Below are 22,702 nucleotides of genomic sequence, written 5' to 3'. Positions count from 1 at the left end.
AAGCCAAAGGGAGCGGAAGGGTCGGAAGACTCTATTATTGTGCGCTTTTTCTGGCAGGGGAAAGGCAAGCGCTGGCGTAGCCGGGCAAACTTGAGCGGGTCTCCCCTATTTCTATCTCCACTGCAAGCTGAAGGCCTCTCCTAGTGATCTCTAGTTTATCGAAATCAATTTTCAAAATATTGTGCTTTTGTAACACACATTGCTCACCAAGTTTCTCACCTTCGATGGATATATTTATTTTAATAGCAATTTGCGTTATCAAGAAAAGCTTAGTGTACATTTTAACTGAAGAAAAAAAAAAGAGAGGGGGGGGCTCTTTTAATGCCATACTGCTTCTAAATGGCATATGCTGCTGCAGCAGCTATGCAGATAACATTCCTGGTGGCTACTTATCACTTGACAAAAATGTTTTAACATCTCGTGTTATGTGTAGCTCAAAACGAGCTTTCTTGCATTTTCTCAAAAGAAGCTTTTACTTGTCCTGCTTGTTTTGAGCATTAATTTCATGAGCTCTAGGATGGCTACAGCTGTAATGTTTTTTTACTATGAAGGTGAATGCATAAAACTTGGAAGTGCTACAAGCACGATCTTCCTCTATAATTCTTTATCTGCTTTTATTCTTGATTGTAAGTAACTTCTGTAAACGACGGACTTGAGTGAGCTGCTTAAGTGCTCATTGTTGTGGGATTTGACAACTGCTTGCAGTAATTCCTTCCTTATGCATTCTGCTTTTAACTGATGCATTAAACATAAATTTCTGCACACTCAATTTTTATCTTTTGCCTCCCTAAGTAATAGTAATTCAAATTTATTCATTATGATAATTATTTGAACTACCAAAAAAAACTTGTATTTTTAAAATTAGTATGAGAAATACATGTATAGGTGCTTCTAGATTGAATTTGGTGAAAAAAAAAAAAATGAATGAGGTAGCCCCAAGAACTATGTCCCCTTAATATTGTTACAAGCCCCGGGTGATATTGTCACCACCATGACAATATGATTCCAAATATCAGCTGCCCCTGTTGTCGGACCCATTATGATATTTTATAATCTGTTTCATGTGTTTTGTACTTTGCCATGTTTCCATCACTGTTCAAGACAAAGCTTTGTCATGTCATTATGCTATGGATGCCATGTGTGCCATTGCTTTCAAATCTTGTCCATCTGGTTTCGACCAGGTTCTTCAGAATGCAGATTTGGTTTCGTATTGAATCTGCCTCTTCCACAATGTCATGGCGGATGCGCCCTTCCCTTGCGGAAACGTCGTGAACTGCCTTTTATCTCGGAACCTTTCCTTTGATTGATATGTGGGGCTTAACATCCCAAAACCATCATCTCGCTTCTTCAAAAGCGTTGGTCAACGCAGGAGGCTCGCACGTTGTGCACAAGACAGCGTCAGCGTGTCCACGCAACGTGCTTTCATAGATATTGGTGTCGTGCCGGATTCGTGGCTTTTTAGCGCCCGTAGGCACAACTTGCTTGTCCTTCTAACATAAATAATTGATTGATTTGTGGGGTTTAACGTCCCAAAACCACCATATGATTATGAGAGACGCCGTAGTGGAGGGCTCCGGAAATTTTGACCACCTGGGGTTCTTTAATGTGCACACAAATCTGAGCACACGGGCCTACAGCCCTTTTGCCTCCATCGAAAATGCAGCCGCCGCAGCCTGGATTCGATCCCGCGACCTGCGAGTAAGCAGCCGAGTACCTTAGCCCCTAGACCACCGCTGCGGAGGAGTCTTTCCTTCTGGTAATACCAGTTGTCCCGGCCCCTGTCACAGCGCTTCCAAAACGAGAGAGGTCAGCACAGGCAAATTAAAAAAGCAGATTTTACCACCCTGAAATATTTCGGATGGATATTCTCAGGAGGGGGAGGCTATACATAAGAATTAGAGAAATGCCGTAATAACATGTCATGCGTCTCTCATATTCATATGGAGGCTTTGGGACGTTAAACCCCACATATATCATCACTGTAATAACACATCATAAGCTGCCGTCTTTGTGCTGAAATTCTTTGGGGCCAGTCAAAAATAGGAAATTTCAACGGGCATTAATGTATGAAACCAATGTACTTCAGTAACCGTTGATGTCGGGCATACGTAAAATGGCCAGCCAAGTTCGGTTTATTTGTTGTAGGGTAGTTTCAGGATCGAGATATTTAAAATTTACCCCCTCTATAAAGTGTGTGGGTGCCAGGCTAGGACCCTTGTCCAACATTTAATTAACTGGAGTTTCTATAATGGAAATATAATATTGTACATTTTCTGTTTGAGGGTACATTTGCTAAAATAAAAGGTTCTGAATCCATTTATTTTTATTTTTCTCTAAATTGACAGTGAGTGCCACTGTAATATTGACTTATAAAGTGATACAAATCATTAGCTTGCTACAGTAAATAGTTTTTTACTTAGTTTTAATCTCGTAGTTTTAGGGTGAAATGAAATAGTACACTTTGTGTAGGTGAAGATAAATTTTTTTGCCTCTGTTTTCCAGATCATTCAAACCTCTCTTGAAAAAACGCATGGAGAAACATACACTAACTACCATCTGAAGCTGCAGAATGTGTTTCTCATAGAGAAGATGTCTTGCAATGAGAGCTTTATTTTTTGGAAACCACAGAATGCTATGGCATGGCTCAAAGAACAGAAACTTTGCAGGCATTCTGAGTCGCGGACTGTGCATCACCCCCCGAGCTGAACCCGCAAATGGGGACATGTTTGAAAAAGGTGTATACTTTGCTGACTGTGTCAGCAAGAGTGCAAACTATTGCTTCCGGCAGCCACAGGAAGAAGGCCTGATGCTGCTTTGTGAGGAGAACAATCTTACATCTTTAAATAACAAACAAAAATGGTGCAACATCACTATTTTTTATCGCAGCCAAATTGTGTACTCTTGTATTGTAAATTGTTTATTTTGAAAGGTGTGGTTCATCCATTTTTTAACTCTTGATAAATTTTTATCTAAATTTATTTTCTCTCAGGGAAAAAAACACAGGTTTGTAGTTGCTGTTTGCTTGGATGAATTAGACTTAAGTTTTAAATTGATCCTGGCTAAAATATTGGTGAGCACACACATATTTATATGGAGCAATACTTTCACAATTGCACCCTGATATTGGCCATTGCCAGATAATTTCAATTCGACTGAACAGAATAGCAAATTCAGTTCAGGACACCTATGGCTGTGTCGTTAAAAGGACGCTAAAGGCAAATATTATCTTGATGTTGCTTGTTGAAGCAGCAGTTCAGAAACCTCGTAGTGCTACTTTTGTGCCAAAGAAATGCTTATTTTCAAATGAAATCACATTTAATGGTCCGCACAGCACTTCAAAATCACCAGTCTTAACAGGTCATCTGGCATAGCGGTTGCCTTGCCCAACGTTGCCCTCCTTTACTGGGCGGCCACCGACAATAGTAGCAGTAGAGCACTGCTGGGAAGAGCATATTGCAAGCCTTGACCAAGTTGCACTTGATCTTGTAATCCTCTGCAGGAAAGGGCAGTCAGCAAACAAGCAGATTTTTTTGCATACTGGCACAAAGGCACGTCACTCCGCTGGCCTTTTCAAGCATAGTGGTTCGTTTTGCGGCACCCATTCGAAAATAGTGTTGGTTTCTTTGCTGCAGTTCAAGCGGTAATTCTACAAGGGCATCTGGCAACATCACATGGACGGGATATTTTGTAGAACTTTGAGTCTGTGAGATCTGAAATGATCGCTCCACTTTAGAAACAAACAGGGACAGCAGACGCAATCAAGGGAACTAAAAATGTGTACATTTATTAATCTGCTTTTACATCGATGATATCACCAGCTAAACCTGATACATCACTAGTGACACGCTAAATAACTTTATACAATATGCCTATGCAACACACAAGCATACAGTATAATTCAACGGGCTACATAAGCCTTATACAAAATACCGCAAATGCGGTGTCACTGACATTAAACTCTCCACAAGGGATCCACGGGAAATGACCTATGATGTCGTCCCCCACAGTCTGCCAACTCCAAAAAGGTACTTTACTGTTTTCTCTGTGCCAGCCCAATAGGCTCTGCTGGCGCCACTGCGCTAACCTTAACCCGGATGAGCAGAGCATCCCCTTTCACTCAGCGACTGCTAAACCTAACAGTGGCTAATCTGCGAGACTCACACATGCCATGAAGCGCAAACAACTTTACAGGAGGGGTAACGTCCTCCACGTCACGGCGACTTTTGCAGGCGTGCAAAGCACATGCTGCACTCCGCAATGCCGAAACTACCACTGATAGGCGACTGCCTGAGCGAAGAACAGTTTAATGAAAACAGAACTTTTGAACCACTCGTGTCGTTCGTAAATAGACAGGCATCATTTCAGTACGTGTTGTAATGCACGGAAGGTTCTTATTTCTTGCAGCTGGTTTGATTACTTGTGATAAATTGTACTCTGGACTCTTGATGTCATTGGGATTATTCCAAAGTGTCCCACTTGTGGCACATATAGTGCTGTACACCTTAGGTTCTTGATTAGTAGAGCACTGCTGTTGATAATATTAAAGTTTTTGGCATTCTCAAACATTGATCTTTTACTCTGACTTAAACTATTTGCCTTTAAGGTCCTTTTAATTAGGTGCAATTGGGAGAGTGAATACATTTTACACATGCTGTATTCAGCTGAAAGTGCCAGTTTTCTTCTGCCGTTCATATCAGGTAGTAAAATCGCCATTACAAGTGGCATTCTATTGAACCAGCATTGTCATAAGGCGATGACAGAGCAAGATTTTATGCAGGTTATGGTGACTGTGCCATTGTAGATGCTTGTACATTAGAAAGTTATTTTTCTTGCGAAATGAACATGAACAGAACCACATGATAAACTTTCAGCATGATGGAGTTCTGTATGGCTGAAAGCACATACTTGAAAAGAGTAACTAGTCCTGCGTGATCATTCAATTTGTAGTTTGCAGTGCCATTCAATAAATGCATGATGTCAAACTCTTCTCAAACTGTTTGGAAGTTGGGCTGTAGCTACGGAAAACTGCTGGAGAATGACAAGGATGAACATGAAAGTGTGAACAGCCTATCATATGGTACACTCATTCATTTTTATTGAATAAAATTTGTTAATTTTAGTGTAATTATTATTGCTATATGGCAAAACCAGATGTCATTTGAAAAATTATGACAATATGACAGCTATATCAAAAGGAAAGGTAGAGATAGAATCATCCGGGCGGTCATGTAATTATTATTCTGCCATAATTAAAAGTTGCCTTGAAATGTATTATTCCTTCTTTGAAATTAATTTCTGAAAACTGCGAACCCTATTTATCTGAAGAAAAGCCAAGGGTTAGGTGGAAAGCAAGGATTGAGGGTGCAGCAGATATGTCAGCTACCTCCGCTTAGAACCGAAAAGACAGCATGAAGGAAAGAAGAAAATGGGGAGTGGCATAGCCTGTAGGGAAAGGTGTTTCAGCTTTACTAACAGAGGGGTGAAACGTGCAATGTGAGAGATGTTTCTTTGATGAGGCACGAGTAGTGCCAAGCCTGAAACTGGGCATTGTTATGCCGGGAGCGACACTCAGGGCGGCTTAAAATTACAATGGTGGTGCAGTGAGTCTGCTGGGTCTAAAAACCCTTTCCCCCTGACTACCCGGAGGCACCTTTGCAGCCTGTGCTTCCGCCTCCTCCTTTGGGTGGTGCACCGAACATTGGGCCTCGCATCTGGACTTGTGCCAAGAGCACGCTTTCTACATTCCTGGGCCAGCGACCGCGCCTTGGTGCATTGTGTTCAGGGCCTGCAAGGAGCAAGCTGAGCCAGTGGTGCCGTATTGCTCTTTCGCGTGCCACCGGGTGTGCGTGTCCTCACACTTTTCTAGAAACTGGTTTGGCAGACTAGTCTGCACGGGGTCGGAGTGGAGGAGGACAATCCCATTGGAGGGACCTGACCTGACTTGTCTTCCCTCACAGTGAATCCTGGGAAGGCAGTGTATAAAAACGCGAGCGCAGAGACGCTCGGGTGTGCTTCATCTGTTTCATGCTGTTCTACGCTACTCTCAACATAACATGTAAATATTGTACATAAACGTTTTCTTCTCATCTACGCCGGCTCCTCGACTCGTCTTCTCCCGGAAGTCGGATGGCTCCAGCCGCGACCACGCTACCCAAGGTCGCCACAGTCACAAACGTGGCGGCATGTCCCGACACCTCCTTTCTAACAGTGGATGGCAGCTCGGTGGGATCGGCCACCGTCAGCTACCCTGGCGTGGTGAGTGCTTTAAGTTAATCTCTCGTAGTGCCAGACCTAGCTAGCGCTGTTTGTTAGTAGGTTTTGGTGTGGTAACTTTGTGGGTCGGCCAAGGATTCAATGATTCGTCTGCATTGTTTCACTCGAGGGTAAATAAGGCGTACTGAAATGCTCGTATGGCCAGCCCTAGCTAGCGATCTTTGTTGGTAGGTTTTGGTGTGGTAACCTTGTTGGTCGGCCAAGGATTGAATGATTCGACCACATTGTTTCACTCAATGGTAAATAAGGCGTAGTGAAATGCTCATAGGGCCAGACCTAGCTAGCGCTCTTTGTTAGTAGGTTTTGGTGTGGTAGCATTGTGGGTTGGCCAAGAAACAAATGATTCGACCACATTGCTTCAATAGAAAGTAAACGAGGCGTAGTGAAAAGCTCGTAGGGCCAGACTTAGCTAGCGCTTTTTGTTAGTAGGTTTTGGCATTGTAACTTTGTGGGTCGGCCAATAATTGAATGATTCGACCGCATTGTTTTGATAGAGCATAAACGAGGTGGAGTGAAGTATTAATATGGACAAGTTCAAAGTGCTGGACCTTCTCGAAATCTGCAAGGAGTTAGGGCTTGCGGTTGGCTCTGCTAAGCGGAAACAGCAGATCATCGCGTTTATAGAGAAAGAGAAAGTGACTCTCGAGGAAACCCAGGAAGCTGTTGGAGCAAATTCGAGATAGAAGGGAAAGATAGGAGAAAGCTCAGGAGGATATTCGAGCTGAAAAGCAAAAAGAGCGAGAAGCTCGGGAGGAAAGAGAAAGAAGGGAACATGAGCTGAAACTGGGAGAGCTGGAAGTTAGGGTATCAGCCGGGAACCATGTTCCCGCAGTGAGATAATAGGGAGACCCAAACAAGATAAGAGACCTTGTGCAGCCGTTCAAGGTTGGTGGAGACATCGCGCTATATTTTGTCCATTTTGAGCGACAATGCGAGAAAAATAGAATCCCTCTCGAGGATTGGCCGCAAAAATTGCTAGCACTGCTTCCCTGCGAGGCCACCGACGTGATAGGCGACTTAGTAGAGAGGACGCGGAAGTGTATGACAAGGTTAAAAGGGCAATGTTGCGCAAATATCGCTTTTGCACTGAGGCATTCCGACAGCGTTTCAGGCATGCATGTAAGGCCAAGTGACACAAGGACTTCGCCTATCGGATTAATTAAGACTAACCTTGTAGAATGGCTGAAGAGTGCGGAAGTTTATGGAGACCACGATAGAGTAATAGAATGCATTGCCCTAGAGCAGTATTACAGTGGCATTCCAGAAGAAACACAGCTGTGGCTCCAAGATAGGCTCACAGAAATGAATTTGAGCAAAGCGGCTGAGCTTGCCGATGACTATGAACTGCGTAGAAATTTGTGCGGAAAGGCAGCGCAGCCTGAGAAAAATCCAAAAAGATTCGCGCCTAAACAGTTTGAAGGAAAGAGGTTTTTTCCACGTAACAACTTCCGAAAGGAAGAATCGCAGGCGCAGGAGCCCCCGAATGAAAAGCGTGAGAATGAGTCGAAAACAGGGGGCACTTTAAAGGCGTCTGCTGACGTGAATGGCACATTTGATGCGCAAAGATCTGCAGTATGCTACAACTTCAATGAACCAGGCCACTTTGCTAGAAGTTCTAAAATGAAAATGGCATTTGCAAGCATACGTGAGTCGGACGAGAGCGTGAGACTTTTGCAGCCGTACACGCAGGAAATGCTTGTCAACAGCAGGAAGAAAAGGGTACTGCGCGACTCAGCCGCCACGATGGATGTCGCACACCCAAGTTGCGTTTCTCCTTCGGACTTTACCGGAGAGTGTGCTTGGATCCGACAGGTGGCTGAGGAGCAAAGTGCATGCCTGCCAATAGTTCGAGTAATTCTAGAGGGCCCTTTCGACCGACTAGACACCGAGGCAGCGGTATCCGAAAATTTGCCGGAGAATTTTTTCTATTTGTTCTCCAACAAATCTGCCAAACTTCTTAGAGAGCGAGGCGAGTCGTTTTCCAACGAAGTTGTGTTCATGGCCCTCACGCGTTCTAAAGCTCGTGAAATTTTTGGAAAACTAGGGATGACGCAACCAGTTGAGCCGCCAATGTCAGTAAGCACCGAGGTAGAATCAAAGGAGGACACTAGCCAATCGCTCGTGCCAACTCGGGCGGATCGGGACGTGCATGAGGAAAACGGGAGGACCGTGAGCCAACACGCTGAGTGTCCGGAACGAGTGGAAGGGTCAGTTGTAGCACCCATGTCAAACTCTTGGCAGCACCTTACTCAAGTAGATAAACCGCACTTTGTCGCTGAACAAAGGGCAGATCCATCCCTGAAATCCCTGCAGGAACATGTAAAAGAGGGGGTAGCGAAAAAGAACATTCCGTGCTATATGAATTCAGATATCATGCATCGAATATATGCAGATGCAAAAGGGCGCGTGTACGACCAGCTTCTAGTACCGCAGAAACACTGCCGACAACTCCTCGATCTGGCACACGGCAATGCATGGGCCGGACACTTAAGGATTAAAAAAACCAAAGCCAGGCTAGCTCAGGAGTATTACTGGCCCGGCTGTTGGAAGGACATAGAGGAGTTCGTTTGCTCTTGCGACACATGTCAACGGGTCGGTAAAACCACTGGCAAATGGAAATACCCCATGACGTTGGTGCCAGTCATTTCATAGCCATTTCGTCGGCTTGTGATTGACATTGTAGGCCTTTTACCGGAATCGCTGTCTGGCTGTCCCTATGTTTTAACAGCCTTGTGCGTGGCCACTAAATTTCCCGAGGCCATTCCTTTCAGGGAGCTAACTTCAGTTGCTGTCGTGGACGCTTTGTTGTCCATTTACTCTCGGGTAGGATTTTCGTCCGAGATTCAATGTGACAATGGGAGCGTTTTTACAAGCAACTTAACTAATACGTTCTTTTACCGTTGCGGGATAAAGATTGTGCATAGTTCGGTGAACCACCCTTAATTGAATCCGGTTGAACGAATGCACTCTGCATTAAAGCGTATTTTGGGAGCTCTTTGCTTTGAGAACGAGTGTGACTGGGAGGCATGCGTGCCTGCGGCATTGTTTGCGATAAGGTCCGCCCCTCACGAGAGCACTGGCTTCAGCCCCGCGAAGCTGGTTTACGGGCGCGGCTTGCAAGGTCCTTTACGCCTGCTTCGCGAGGCATGGGAAAGATGTGGGGAAGAACCTAAGGTTGACGCGTACATGATGGGTCTCTTAGAGAGACTCGGTAAATCAAGAGAGCTAGTCGAAAAAAAACATGAAAGCTGCTCAGGTCTTATCTAAAACGTACTACGATAGGTCAGCCCGTCGGTACACGTTTAGTGTGGGCGATAAGGTGATGCTGCTGCATCCCTCCAAGAAACACAAACTGAAGTGCAGTGGGAGAGCCCAGCAAAAGTAATGTCAAAGTTATCCGACACAAACTATGAGGTCAAATTGGCGAGGAAACAGAACAGAGTTTTCCATAGTAACCTCATAAAACCATATGTACACCGCCAGGCTATCGTAAACCTGACGGTGAATATGCCGGTAGAGGAAACTGCCGAAATCCCAAGCTTGAAAAATCCTGAGATACCCACCATAGAGGGCTTATTAGAGCAAGTAAGCAAGGACCAAGGTCTCGATGAAGACCAGAAAATGGATTTAAAAGTGGTGGTTCCGAATTTTCTGGCAGTGTTCTCCTACAGACCAGGAAGAACTTCAGTGGTTGAGCATGACATCGAGTTGTCAAGTGATCAACCTATTCGAAGCAAGCCTTATCGTGTGTCCCCAAGGCAAAGGGGAATTATGGATGCAGAGGTCAGGTGCATGGGCGAGCTGGGAGTGGCTATTCCCTGCGAGTTTGACTACACCTCACCACTAATCCTCGTAGAGGCGCCAGGCGAAGACCCAAGGCCCTGCGTGGATTATCGGAGGTTAAATGCAATAACAGTAGACCAGACATACCCCATACCGAACTTGGAAGAAAGGGTGGAGACTGTATCTAACTCGATGTACATTTCTACTTTAGACCTTGTTAGAGGTTATTGGCAAGTCCCTTTAACGGAGCCCCAAGCCGCTACGCTGCTTTCATTTCCCCCATGGGAACATTTCGTCCGGTAATGTTAAGCTTTGGCTTGAAGAACACTCTGTATTGTTTTTCTGCCCTAATGGATAGAGTTTTACATGGGCTGTCAGACTTCGCGCTTCCCTATCTCGATGATGTAGCTGTGTTCTCCAATACCTGGGAAGAACACATCAAACATCTTCAGATTGTGCTGGAAAGATTGCAGAAGGCAGGGCTCACAGTACGGGCAGAAAAATGCCATTTTGGTCGCTCTGAAGTCAGCTATTTGGGACATGTTGTCGGGCGCGGCCAATGGAGGCCGTTGGAGCTGAAGGTAGCCGCTGTAGTTGACTATCGCCGTCCGCCGTCTACGAAGACCGAGGTGCGGGCGTTTCTAGGCTTAGCAGGGTATTATCAACATTACATAAAAGATTACTCTAATCTGGCTAGCGCTCTGACGCCCTCTGAAAAACGGAACCTGTGAAGTCGTATGGGATACCAAGAAAGAACTCGCGTTTCAAAAGCTAAAACAGGCATTGAGTGAAGGACCTGTGCTCATGGCACCGGATTTCTCAAAAGGCTTCATCATTCAGTGCGACGCCAGTGACCGTGGCCTGGGGGCATTGCTGTGCCAGGAAGATATTGAACGGAACGAACGGCCAGCCTTGTACTTGAGTCGTAAACTCAGTAGCAGGGAGGAAGTGTATAGCACTTCCGAGAAGGAATGTGTTTGTCTTGTATGGGCAATTCAGAAATTGGCATGTTACGTCGCCGGGTCGCGCTTCATCATAGAAACTGATCATTGCCCTTTAACTTGGCTCAACAAAATGTCCTCAAAGAATGGCCGCCTCCTCCGCTGGAGCATGGCACTTCAGCAACACAATTTTGAAGTTCGCTATAAGAAGGGTAAACCACACGCTAATGCCGATGGTTTTAGCTGTGCCTTCTGAGCTGTGGCAGCATTCTCAGGAAAAGTTAATGTACTGCTACGCATTTTTTTTTTCATGTGATTATGCTTTTCAAATATTTTTTTCTGTGTGTATCATGCACAGTGTGTTACCACTCAGCGAGAGTGTTCAGGAGGATTAGTGAAACCTGATAGTTTCCGTTGGCTTCCTTAATTGTTCACTTCTCTTCCCCGAGTAGCTATAGCGCAATTGTGATTCTTGTATCCTCTCGACGTTGTTGTTGTAGCAACAACTGAAATTGAGGTCTGTTTTGGCTTGTCGCCATGAGATACGTACTTCTCCCCGTTGAAGTTAAGTGCCGAAACGAATCAACAGGTTTTTTTTGGTCTAGTTTGGTATTACGTCTGGTTTGGCATTGCGAGGGGTGTGCTGAAGGCGCTTGCAGCGTTAGGTGTGGTTTGACAATGGTTGTCTTGTCGAGTTCGTCGTATCCACAGGAAGCTTGAGTCCGTGCAAGAGGCCTGATCGTGGGGAATGCCTGCGGAGACGATGGCAGTCTGGAGGGCTTCGCAACGAGACCCAGGAAGAAGCCAGGTGTCCGATCGCATCAATTCAGCCGAGCCACCTGTGGCAGCTCGTCCTCATGATACATGGTTTGGTGGCGGGGGTGCTGTTATGCCGGGAGCGACATTCCAGGGCGGCTTAAAATTACAACCCTTTCCCCCTGACTACCCGGAAGGACTTTTGCAGCCTGTGCTTCCACCTGTTCCTTTGGGTGGTGCACTGAACAATGGGCCTCGCATCTGGACTTGTGCCAAGAACACGCTTTCTACATTCCTGGGCCAGCGACCGCGCCTTGGTGCATTGTGTTCGGGGCCTGCAAGGAGCTAGCTGAGCCAGTGATGCCGTATTGCTCTTCCCTGTGCCACCGGGTGTGCGTGTCCTCGCACTTTTCTAGAAACTGGTTTGGTGGACTAGTCTGCACCGGGTCAGAGTGAAGGAGGACAATCCTATTGGAGGGACCTGAACTGCCTTGTCTTCCCTCGCAGTGAATCCTGGGAAGGCAGTGTATAAAAACGTGAGCGCAGAGATGCTCGGGTGTGCTTCACCTGTTCTATGCTGTTCTACGCTACTCTCAACATGTAAATATTGTACATAAACGTTTTCTTCTCATCTACGCCTGCTCCTCGGCTCGTCTTCTCCCGGCACTCGGATGGCTCCAGTCGGGACCACGCTACCCAAGGTCGCCACAGTCACGGACGTGGCGGCATGTCCCGACACCTCTTTCTTAACAGCATGTAGAGAAGGGTGACATCACTGTCCGAGATTTCCGCAGGAAATTTAGAAGGCAAAGTTTTCTAATCGAATAATGACCATATAGTTGTGAAATTACTGACATGCAAATTTTCTTAGTAAAATTAATCAGTCTAAACTGATTGTTTCATTGTCTTTCTTTGATGCTTTATTTTCATGTCTATTCATGTGCAGCAGCATACCGTGTTTTACATAATGCTCGTTTAAACATTTTATATGGTCGCCTGTCTCGCACTGAGCCTTCTATAACAGTGTATATCAACACGTGTTGTCAGCTCTGAAACCTCCAGTACGCTTGCCTGGACTCACTGCTTTTCTTCTATGTGTCTTGCTAGCCAGATGTCTTGGGAGAGATTACTTTCATTCCTGGAAGTAAACAGATTCCATCTGTACCAGTGGTATCGAGGAAAACCATGAAGTTTTGTTTCTAATTTTTCTCATGTTTATTAAAACACTTGGCATAGTATGTACGTGTAAGTGCCCATGTGTTATATGTTGCATTCATTCCTCTGTTATGTCACAGTTTATGATCTCTTATATGGTCGAGTATTTCTAAAAATGCAGGTGTCCCTTGGAAATACGAAGCAAGAAGCAAATGCCAAGTCATATGACACATTGCCCAGAGGTATTGACAGCATAATGGGGGTTGGACAGTACACCCCCCGATAGGGTGGGAGACCATCCCATGTAGGTCACTTGCTTTCTTCTTCTACCATACTCAGTTATATTTAACTTCTTAACAGGCTTAGTGGTGACCTCGTCTGTATATGTGCATGCACTGTTGGTTGTAATTTACACGGGCCTGCGTGTTGGAGTTATTTAAAGTGTTCTGTACTGCTGCTCTTATAGTCTTTTACAACTGAAGTTGTAAAAGACTATGTCTACTTAGGGCAGGTAATAACCACAGAGCCGAACCATGAGATTGAAGTAACTAGAAGAATAAGAATGGGGTGGAGCACATTTGGCAAGCACTCTCAATTTATGACAGGTAGATTGCCACTATCCCTCAAGGGGAAAGTATATAACAACTGTATCTTGCCGGTACTTAGCTAGGAAGCAGAAACCTGGAGGCTTGAGGACGATGCAGCGAGCAATGGAAAAAAAATGGTAGGTGTAACCTTAAGAGACAAGAAGAGAGCAGAGTGGATTAGAGAACAAGCAGGCGTTAAGGATATTATAGTTGAAATCAAGAAGAAGAAATGGACATAGGCCGGGCATGTAGCACACAGACAGGATAACCGCTGGTCAATAAGAGTGCTTAACTGGATTCCCAGAGAAGGCAAGCGGGTTAGGGGGAGACGGAAGGTTAGGTGGGCAGATGAGATTGAGAAGTTTGCGGGTATAAATTAGCAGCAGAAAGCACAGGACCGAGTTAACTGGCGGAACATGAGAGGGGCTTTTGTCCTGCGGTGGACATAGCTAGGCTGATGATGATGATGATGATGATGATGATGATGATGATATACTACTGCTCTGTAAAATTACCACAGTTTCTGTACTGGATAAAGCACTGTAGCTGAGTTTACATAAACATGATTATATGTTTGTTGTTAAAGAAGCATTGTAAATTGCCTACTATCTGTTCAAGTTTCAGTGGAACTGGAATAATACACCCAGCAACAATATTTTACCTTATGGATGGCTTATGAATAACCATCATACAGGAAAATTAAGAACAACGGAATTCCCGCCAATAAAGCAGTATCTGTGCTGAACAGTATATTGCCATGGCTAATATGAGAAACTGTCAAGATCAGAAAAGGAATAGAGAGGCTATATTTAAATGCAGTCTAAAATGTAATGGAAATGTAACATTGCTAATAAGTTGAAGAAGAAAAAGGGGGTTACATAGTTTGCATACTTTTTTTGAATCAGAGTTATAAATTTTTCACAGTTGGAAATGGTAATGGTGTTTGTTGATAGTAACGCTGAATGTACAAGGCAATAAAAGAGCTATGAGAAGTAAAGAATGTCTTCAAGAGAATTGGGAGGGGTAAAATAGTCAGTGAGGATAAGATAACAGCAGATCTGTTGAAAGAAAGACAGTGGATAGATTGTTCTAAAAAAAACTGGTTGCCCTATATATGAAATGTCTCTTGCCTGTGGGCTTACCAGGATATTAGAAGAATGCTAACACCAACTTAATGCATGATAAAAGGCACTTCAAGGACTTCCAAGTCAGTGGTTGATCAGCTAGCTGTCTTTTGCCTACAAGCTGTTTACAAAAGTAATTTCTTATATAACTAGAGCGGCCTTAGAATACAATCAATTAAAGAACCAAGCAGGATTTTGCATTGGCTGCTCCACAATATAATACTATATTTACACTATCAGTGATACGATAGAGAAATGCACACAATGTAACGAACATCTCTATATAGCTTTCGTCGATTACAAGAAAGCACTTGATTCATTTGAAACCTCTGCAGTTGAATAGGCATTCAGGAATTAGAATGAAGACAAACTTACATTGAAATAGTGGAAGAAAGCTACCATGGCTCCAAAGCCATGATGGTGCTCCATAAAGAATGCAATAAAATTCCAACACAGAAGGGTATAAGGCAGGGCGATACGATCTCTCTCCTGCTATTCACCACTTTTTTAGAGAAAGCTTTCTGAGCTGGACAATTGGAACAGTAGGGGATAAGAATTAAAGGGCCGACAACTGCCCAGAACATGAAATGAGATGACGGCATGGATAGATTGTCCCTCATCATCATTAATTTTAATTATTATGAATATTAATTATGACTGAATATTAGTCTGAAATCCAACTAAAGTACCCTCTACACTGGAATTTTATGTGGCATAATTAGGCTAAATATCATAACTAAGCTAATTAGGCAAATGCCAAAGTAACTATAAAAAATCTGATTAAGCTTGGTTGGTCATAGCATCATCAAACCAATTGGAATATAATAAGCTTTATTTGAGCAACAACCTATTAAAACAAATAATTAATGTAATTGAAGTCTAATTCTCATGAGCTCAAAGAATCAAGCTCAGCAAGATGCTGATTACTCTTGACTGAGTCAAGTTTCATTTACCTAAATATAAATCTTATTACCCTTAACATTGTTTATAAATATTACTGAATAATGTGCGTGACATCGAAGCCCACCTTTAGTACTCGAGTTTGATCTCGCAGAATTATGCAAATCACGCCTCGATCCGCCTAATATAGACATCTGTTGCTGCATAGAATGCTTTTGAGAGTAAATACGTTTAATGCAATGTAATTAGCTCTAACTAGACAAATTATTCTAATTAGTATGAAGTAAATAAAGAGTAATTAGTACCTTCCTGGCCTTGACTTTTGTGGGCTCATAGGGAATTCGACATGGATTAATTGGCCGTGATAATGTTTGCTTTGTATAAGCTAATTTTGCACGGCTAGGTTAAGGATGAGCATGATCAACTTTGCCTAATTAGATTTGGCTATACTTATTTCGACTCACATGGGCTCATCTAAGCTTAACTTCGCTTAACATGAAAACACCAAGCTGGACTGGGCCTAACTAAGCCTACTTAAGCCTGACTTATTTAGGTCATAAAGTGCTCGACTACATTTGAATAATTTTGGCTACATTAACTTTGACTTAACTAAGCTCATTTAAGTGCAACTTGGATTAGCCCGACAAAGGCAAGCTGGCCTGAGAAAATTTAATTTTGCGCATTTGGCTTCGTCAGATTGTGCGATGCTCGCTATGCTTGCTTATCCTAATCAACCCGTGTCAATAACAACGCGAGCTGGCGCTTGAACCAGCCCCGTCACAGCTGCTATGTGAAAGAACAGCACAGGTTCGATGGAACAAAGAAAGCGACACTCAGCTGTTGTTCTGGCTACGGGTTCCATAACCGCGTCCAGCAGAGCGACATGAGAAGCCAAGTAATAAAACGGGAAGCGCATGCGCCCTGCAGCAGGTGTCTCGTCGTGTCTCGTCGCTAGCTGGCGTGTCGATGCATTCTGCCACGCGATCCCGCGGTCTCCACACTTTTGATCGCACCTGTATGTACAATGCAACAGAGAGAAACTATGCTTGATCTTTAAAATGACCAATAATAGTTCAAGGAAGCGTTCGACAACCTGAGGACAAGATCGGCGGTACGACATATGCTGATGAGGTGCAGGGCTGGGCGCTGTGGAATGCGCTTACGTGTCAACGTGCAGTGCTCTGGTGATGGTGCCTGACGTTGTGGGTCCGACCACAGAAGAAGTCACCCCGCATCGCAGACGTGGTGCTCTATGCGGGGAATGGCCAGCCCGTCCAGCAAACAGCCTGCGTCGAGACGCGATGTTCAGCACAACCGTGGCCATTGGCCAGGCCACGTCTGTTGCTGTGCGGGACGGCTGACTGCGAAGATGTCTCGCCGAGATCCGCGATGCTCTCGGAAAGGAACAGAACAGCAGGCCAGGCCACACTTTAGATGCAGTACTTGGGCCGCAAATTGCGTCTCACCTGGTGGTTGAACAACAGTAGCGTGGACAGCCGCGTTTTTTAGGCAGGAATCTGGATCGCCGACGTCCGACGCTTCGGCCCGCTGTCTTTTGTCTGCCGCTTCTTCGGCTCGGCCCCAGCCTCAAAGCTTACTACACCGTAATGCTCACATGTAGCGAAATTGTGCCATGCCACCTCTATGGCCAACACAGGTCATCAGCTGATCGGCTGATCCTGATCTCGCGCGCAAAGTTGGCACGAAATCACACGCGCCCACTACCGCACCTTCGTCGTCGTTGGTTTTGCTCAGTCATCACAGATGTAATCATCTCCTGCTTGTCAGCACGTCTTGAGCAACCTTTCAGTGTGCTCATAAAAATGTGCACACAGTTTCCAGGTCGCTAAGATTTTGGAGCGACATAGTTTTTCTATCTACACTTGTTAGAAATGACGTGTACTGCCACTCGGCACGGCCGCGCATATGTCCAGTGACGTTTTCGGTAACTTGGCTTGGCTCTTGTGTCGAGAGATTAAAGACAACTGGAGAAGCCATCTACGACACAGGCGCATCAACCTCTGGTGTGCAGCTGCACGCACTGCAGTACAAATACAGGGAAGCTGTACAAAGCAGCATCATCTCATTGTAACGGCTTGTTATTTTCAAAAGTAGTTGTAAAGCTCAGAATAAGCGTGGTTAAAGGGGCATGCGGCCCTTGAAAACCGAAAAATCACGAAAAAGTCTGTTTTTGAAACACTATATTGTTGGATTGTATGTGACATAAACTACCTATTCTGTAAATATTAGTGCCTAATTCAACCCCAAAGGGCAAAAGAAATGCTATTTTTGGGGCCGCCGCAGTGCCCAAAACAAGCTCAAAAGCCAAAATCAAACCAAACTTTGCGTGCGCGCTATTCTGAGACCATGTGGCCGTCCCGTGTCATCTTGGTCTTGCAGGGTGTCCATCAACCTGGAAAACCTGGAAAAGTTAGGAAATTTAGACCCTTTTGGAAAGTTCACGGAAAAGTCTGGGAATTTTCGAAAAACCTGCCCAGGTCATGGAAACTGACGGCAGTCTGTGCGACCGTTACGGAAGTGTTCATTATCATTGATGAAAAGTTGAAAAGTGGTGCTTTTGGCTGCAATCACAGTGAGCAGTAACAAAAGGCGTGAAAAAAGAAAAGGCAGTGCATAACTGTTTTTTTTTAGTGTAAGTGCGAAAAGATACACTGAGCAAAAGAACACAAAGTTTAGTGACGTTTGGGCATCCCATAAGGCAGCCTTGTTCACAAAGGCATAATAATGCACAGCGTATTTAATTACGCCTAAGTACATCCCATACACACTGAGAGTACATTCTTGGAAGCGGCCCACCACTCCTGTTCAGCGTATGTGCAGTTGTCTTTTTGTGCGAGAATTTTAGATCCAGGGATGATGCAAGCTTATTTTCTTAGATCAGAACATGCGCGCTTGACCAGCCAATTTCGTGACCTGTGGATTCCACTAGTTCAGTGAGGGCATTCGAGGCCAGGTGTCCTTTCCTGATGTCATATGGGGGGGTTAACTTTTTTTCATGAAATCACCTCACCAATCGTGGTGCCGCCATAGAGCTGCAAAAGCAAAGGGTGAGCCACAACCCAGGCACAAGCACAACCTACCAGACTAAGTTGCTGAGGCCGTGCCGCTGGTTCATGAGCTGGGGGCCAGGGGGCGCCGCGATCGACTGGAGCGCCGTGACTGCGGAGTATGCATCACTGAGCGGCTGCGGCGAAGAGCAGAGACGGCAGACTAGCCAGTATTCTAGGGACCATAGTGTTAATCTGGCTATGAAGCTAAACAACAGTGGCAATAATTTTTCAATTTTTATATATTGCCAGTACCTCATCAAAATTGAAACAACTCTGATTTTTGTGGCTGTTGACTATGCTTAAACCACAGAACAAGTGAAGGCAAGCCATTAACCCATAAAAGCTGCATTTGCCCGGTTTGTCATGCATTTAGCATGTCATGGATTTATCAACACTCTTGGACAACTTCAGTCTGTTTTATGTGGCATGGACACTATTCTTGATGTCTGCACTTATGAAAGCAACAAGAGTAGTTGCATACAATGACTGTTCCAAAGAAATGCGTGATCATGCATCAATTACGACGTGATTGACAGACCACAATTTTGAATTAATGCCTTTTGATTTATTCAGTGTCATTCTTGTCATCCATCTTTCACAACCGATACGATTATTAACCTAGAATTAAAAATCTTAAGGAGTGCCAGAGAAGACGGAATGATTTGTGGATGTGAGGACTGTTCAAAAGGATTCCACTGCAAAATCTACACACAGTCATACCATTGCCTACCCTCTTCAATATTATCGCAGTTGTACAAGGGCTGCAATATTTTTATGAACTTCCACTCAATGATTTTGTGTTCAATTACTTGCATTTCTTGCAAGGAATTACTTGCATTTAAATTACATTTAAATAGACAGTGTTAAAAAATGGTATTTTCTTTCGCCTTGGTCCCAGTACCTAGCCCTCAAATAATGTAGATATAAAGAAGCCTTTGTGGAACATTTTACATTTTAAATACAGGCGGAAACATTAAAAAAAGCTAGCAAAAGTAGCCATTTTCATACCAAAACTTTAAAAAGTGCTGCCATTATCCATAGGAAGGATGACCTTTAAAGGGTTAATGATTCCAATTTTTGAAGCTGAGTTTGCTTGGTCACATACATCTGTATACAGTGACCACTCTGAGCAAGTTTAAAGCTATGTAAATGCTGATAATATATTTTACTTTAACATTATTATGAATTTACACATGGCATGCTTACTGGCATTGACACTAACATGACACCAGGCTGCAGTGTGGATTTCCGGGACTTCACGCTCTAGTATTTCTAGTTGGTGAAGTTGCGTGCCGAAACATACAAAATGACCACTTTGTGTCGCCAACATGCAGCGGAGCGATCATAAAAATGTTACGATATCTTCAGCAAACATGTGACAGGAAGCTCATATCGCGTCGGAACATCAGGTTACAGTAGGAACCAAAACTAGCTTTCGAAACATTTAATTAATTTTTCAGGGTGCACTCACACTTATCAGTACATTCTTTAGGCTCCTGTGAACTCGGGCCTTTCATTTCATGGGACAGAAAAAGAAAACAGCAACTAAAAATTTTTTTGTCGGTACCCTTTAATGCAAGGCTTCTCTGCTCCTTTGGGGTTGCGAAATATCTTGGAGGTGGTGTACCTAAAGCTGTGTCAGAGAGACTCCTCAACTGTTTATGTGCTGTTTAAAATGTTTTAAAAAAAACTACAACATTAGCAACCTTGCAGCCTTGCCACCTTGCCAAGATTGCTTAAATGGTACATGCAGTTAAATCAGATGTATCGAATCTGAAGGCGATTATCGCAAAAGAGCTCTGTATATGCATTGTTTGATATATGAAATATTTTATGAATCAAAAATATATTTCAGGGCATTTTACAACTGCATGATATGTACACCCACCAATTTTTTTAGCCAGAACGCGTGAGACTTGACCACCGAGCTGATCAGCACCACAGAGCGGAGTGTAGTGTTGAAATGAACGAGAATATGTGCATGCTCGCTTTGAGAAGTTCTGAGAAGCTATAGTCTGCTAGGCTTTTCCGGGAATCGGACACCTAGCCCGCTTTTTATGAGCACCGCTGTCGTCATTATTTTTTTTTATGTGGTTCACGCAGGGCTTTTCTGAGGCATGAAGATTTCCGTCACTGCAAGCTGAGCTGATTAGAAACGACCATCTTCCAAAGAATAGCACAGACGCTTTGTCACTGTCTTGCAAGAAACAGGTTTATAGCTTTTCTTAAGAGAAAACAAAAAGGGGAAACAAAGCCTCAATAAGGATGCCCTAACTGGCAGTGTTGCCACGGCGTATGAGATTTTTATCATTTCACCTGCTTAAAAAATTCAAGACTTCTTGTTCCAGCTTGCTTCTCTTTCATTACCCTCTAAAGGCTCTACTAGCCTGAACAACCCCTGCCATGCGTCGTGGAAGAGAGTCGTACAGCGCTGGTGTGAGGTCGCAGTATATTTTCAAGAGGTCCCATTCAGCGTGAACATTCCGTCGCAGTTTGTCGCAGCCCGCGTTGTAAAGGCCGTTTCTTGAAATGTTACTCTTCGTTATGCCCCACACGTATTTAGTAATATTCATATCCGCTCCTTGTGGCGGCCAGTCAGCAACTATGATGCTGAGTTCTTCTCGGCAGTTTTTGGCAGCGCGAGACGTGTGCATGGGAAACAAGTCCTGCTGCAATATGAAACAGCCATCAGGCAAACGACTGTCAAGGAGATAAGGTGTCAGGAACAGGAGCTCCTGTTCTCTGATGCTTAAGTAAGAGTCCGCGCAAAATCGGCCCTCTATTTGGTGTAGTGGTCCAAGACCCTCTTTCATTACTGCCCCCCAAACGTTGACAGTTCTACGTCTACTGGCTCTTTCTTGCTGAACGTACTAAGGGGCATACCTACAAATGTGCGGAACAATCAGTTAATTTTAAACTGCGATAATTTATATCACTAATGTGCTGTGAAAATAGCAATAACAAAAAAGATTTGCAGCAATAATACTGTGAAAGCAGAAACGCCCAGAAACTAATCACATATATTTACTATAGGAAGAAACGAACCTTGTCAGGCCTGGTCTGTATTCTCGATGGTGTTGGTTCTACTGCGTGCAGATTGTACACTCGTCGGTGAAAACGACATTTCACCAATGATATACCATCCAGTGAAGATGAGCCCGGCCAAAAGCCAGTTGTGTTGCTTTTGCTGCGTCCAAAAAAAGCGGCATTCGCGCAGCACATCCACTTTTAAGACCACCTTTCTAGAGTCGTTTTCTGACCAACTCTTCGCTGACAGCCAGGCCAACCACATCTCTAATCTTTCCAGCAGTCATGAATGGATTAGCCTCGGCTACTTGGACCAAGACAGCATTCTCTTCTGCTGTCGTCTTTGTCACGCAGTTTCTTGCCGCATCACATATGCGCCCTTCAACTCTGAATGCACAAATTATTGTATTTACAGTAGCTAAATGCAATTCCGAAACCCTCGCGATATTTATTTGGGATGTGCCACTCAACGACATCAGTATTGCAGCTACTCGCTTTTTACCAGGGACTCGAGCTGGCATCATTATTGATGCCAGCTCGAACTGCATTCTCGAGAATTGCATCGCGTGAACTGCATTCTCGAGAATTGCATCGCGTGAACTGCATTCTCGAGAACTGCAACGCGTGAACTGCATTCTCGAGAAGGCAGGTGAAGGGCGTTATAACTGTGAAGTGCGATATAACAATGACGTCTGATCAGAGTGTCTCGCTTATCAGCTTGCACCTTTTAGCAGACAGAACAAAGAAAGGTCATTCTTTGGAAGACAGTCATTTTTAATCAGCTCGGCTTGCCGTGACAGATATCTTTAAGCCTCAGAGAAGCGCTGCATGAACCACAGAAAGAAAATTCGCCCCGTATCTGCATGTTAATCTGCAAATTTCGTCGAAACACGATAGTCTTGCGTGTGGAGAGAGTGAACAAAACATTTATTTGATGTTCTGCACAAGAAAATCAGTGAATGGTATCCTGGAGACGCTGCGTTAGAGTGCCTCGAGCGTGCAGCAGAGGCAAACGAACGTATCAATCTACGTCACACGTGAGACATGAGCGCCATCTGCTGCGCTCATGTCTCATGTTTTCTTGG

General features: G+C 44.3%; 1 protein-coding gene across 6 annotated transcripts in view; it reads right to left on the bottom strand.

Moving 5' to 3' along the window:
• The window catches only part of LOC142775779 (uncharacterized), a 198,675-nt gene extending 179,930 nt beyond the window's left edge, over positions 1-18,745 (bottom strand). For 3 of the 6 annotated variants that reach the window (XR_012887001.1, XR_012887002.1, XM_075877804.1), the window contains exons 1-2: positions 16,683-17,480; positions 16,358-16,532 (exon numbers count right to left, since the gene is read on the bottom strand). Coding sequence is in view for 1 of the 6 variants with exons in the window: in XM_075877804.1 (XP_075733919.1) it covers positions 16,358-16,532; positions 16,683-16,843 (336 nt within the window). In the remaining 5 variants the exon portion in view is untranslated. Of the gene's footprint in view, positions 1-16,357; positions 16,533-16,682; positions 17,942-18,620 lie in introns of those variants that run through there. The other 3 variants (XM_075877806.1, XR_012887003.1, XM_075877805.1) reach the window with 3 other exon arrangements.
• Positions 18,746-22,702: the final 3,957 nt, after the last annotated feature.

The sequence above is a fragment of the Rhipicephalus microplus genome, chromosome X (genome assembly GCF_043290135.1).
Source record: "Rhipicephalus microplus isolate Deutch F79 chromosome X, USDA_Rmic, whole genome shotgun sequence".
NCBI lineage: Eukaryota > Metazoa > Arthropoda > Arachnida > Ixodida > Ixodidae > Rhipicephalus > Rhipicephalus microplus.
The sequence above is the reverse complement of the archived record's forward strand: the minus strand, read 5'-3'. Positions and strand labels throughout refer to the sequence as shown.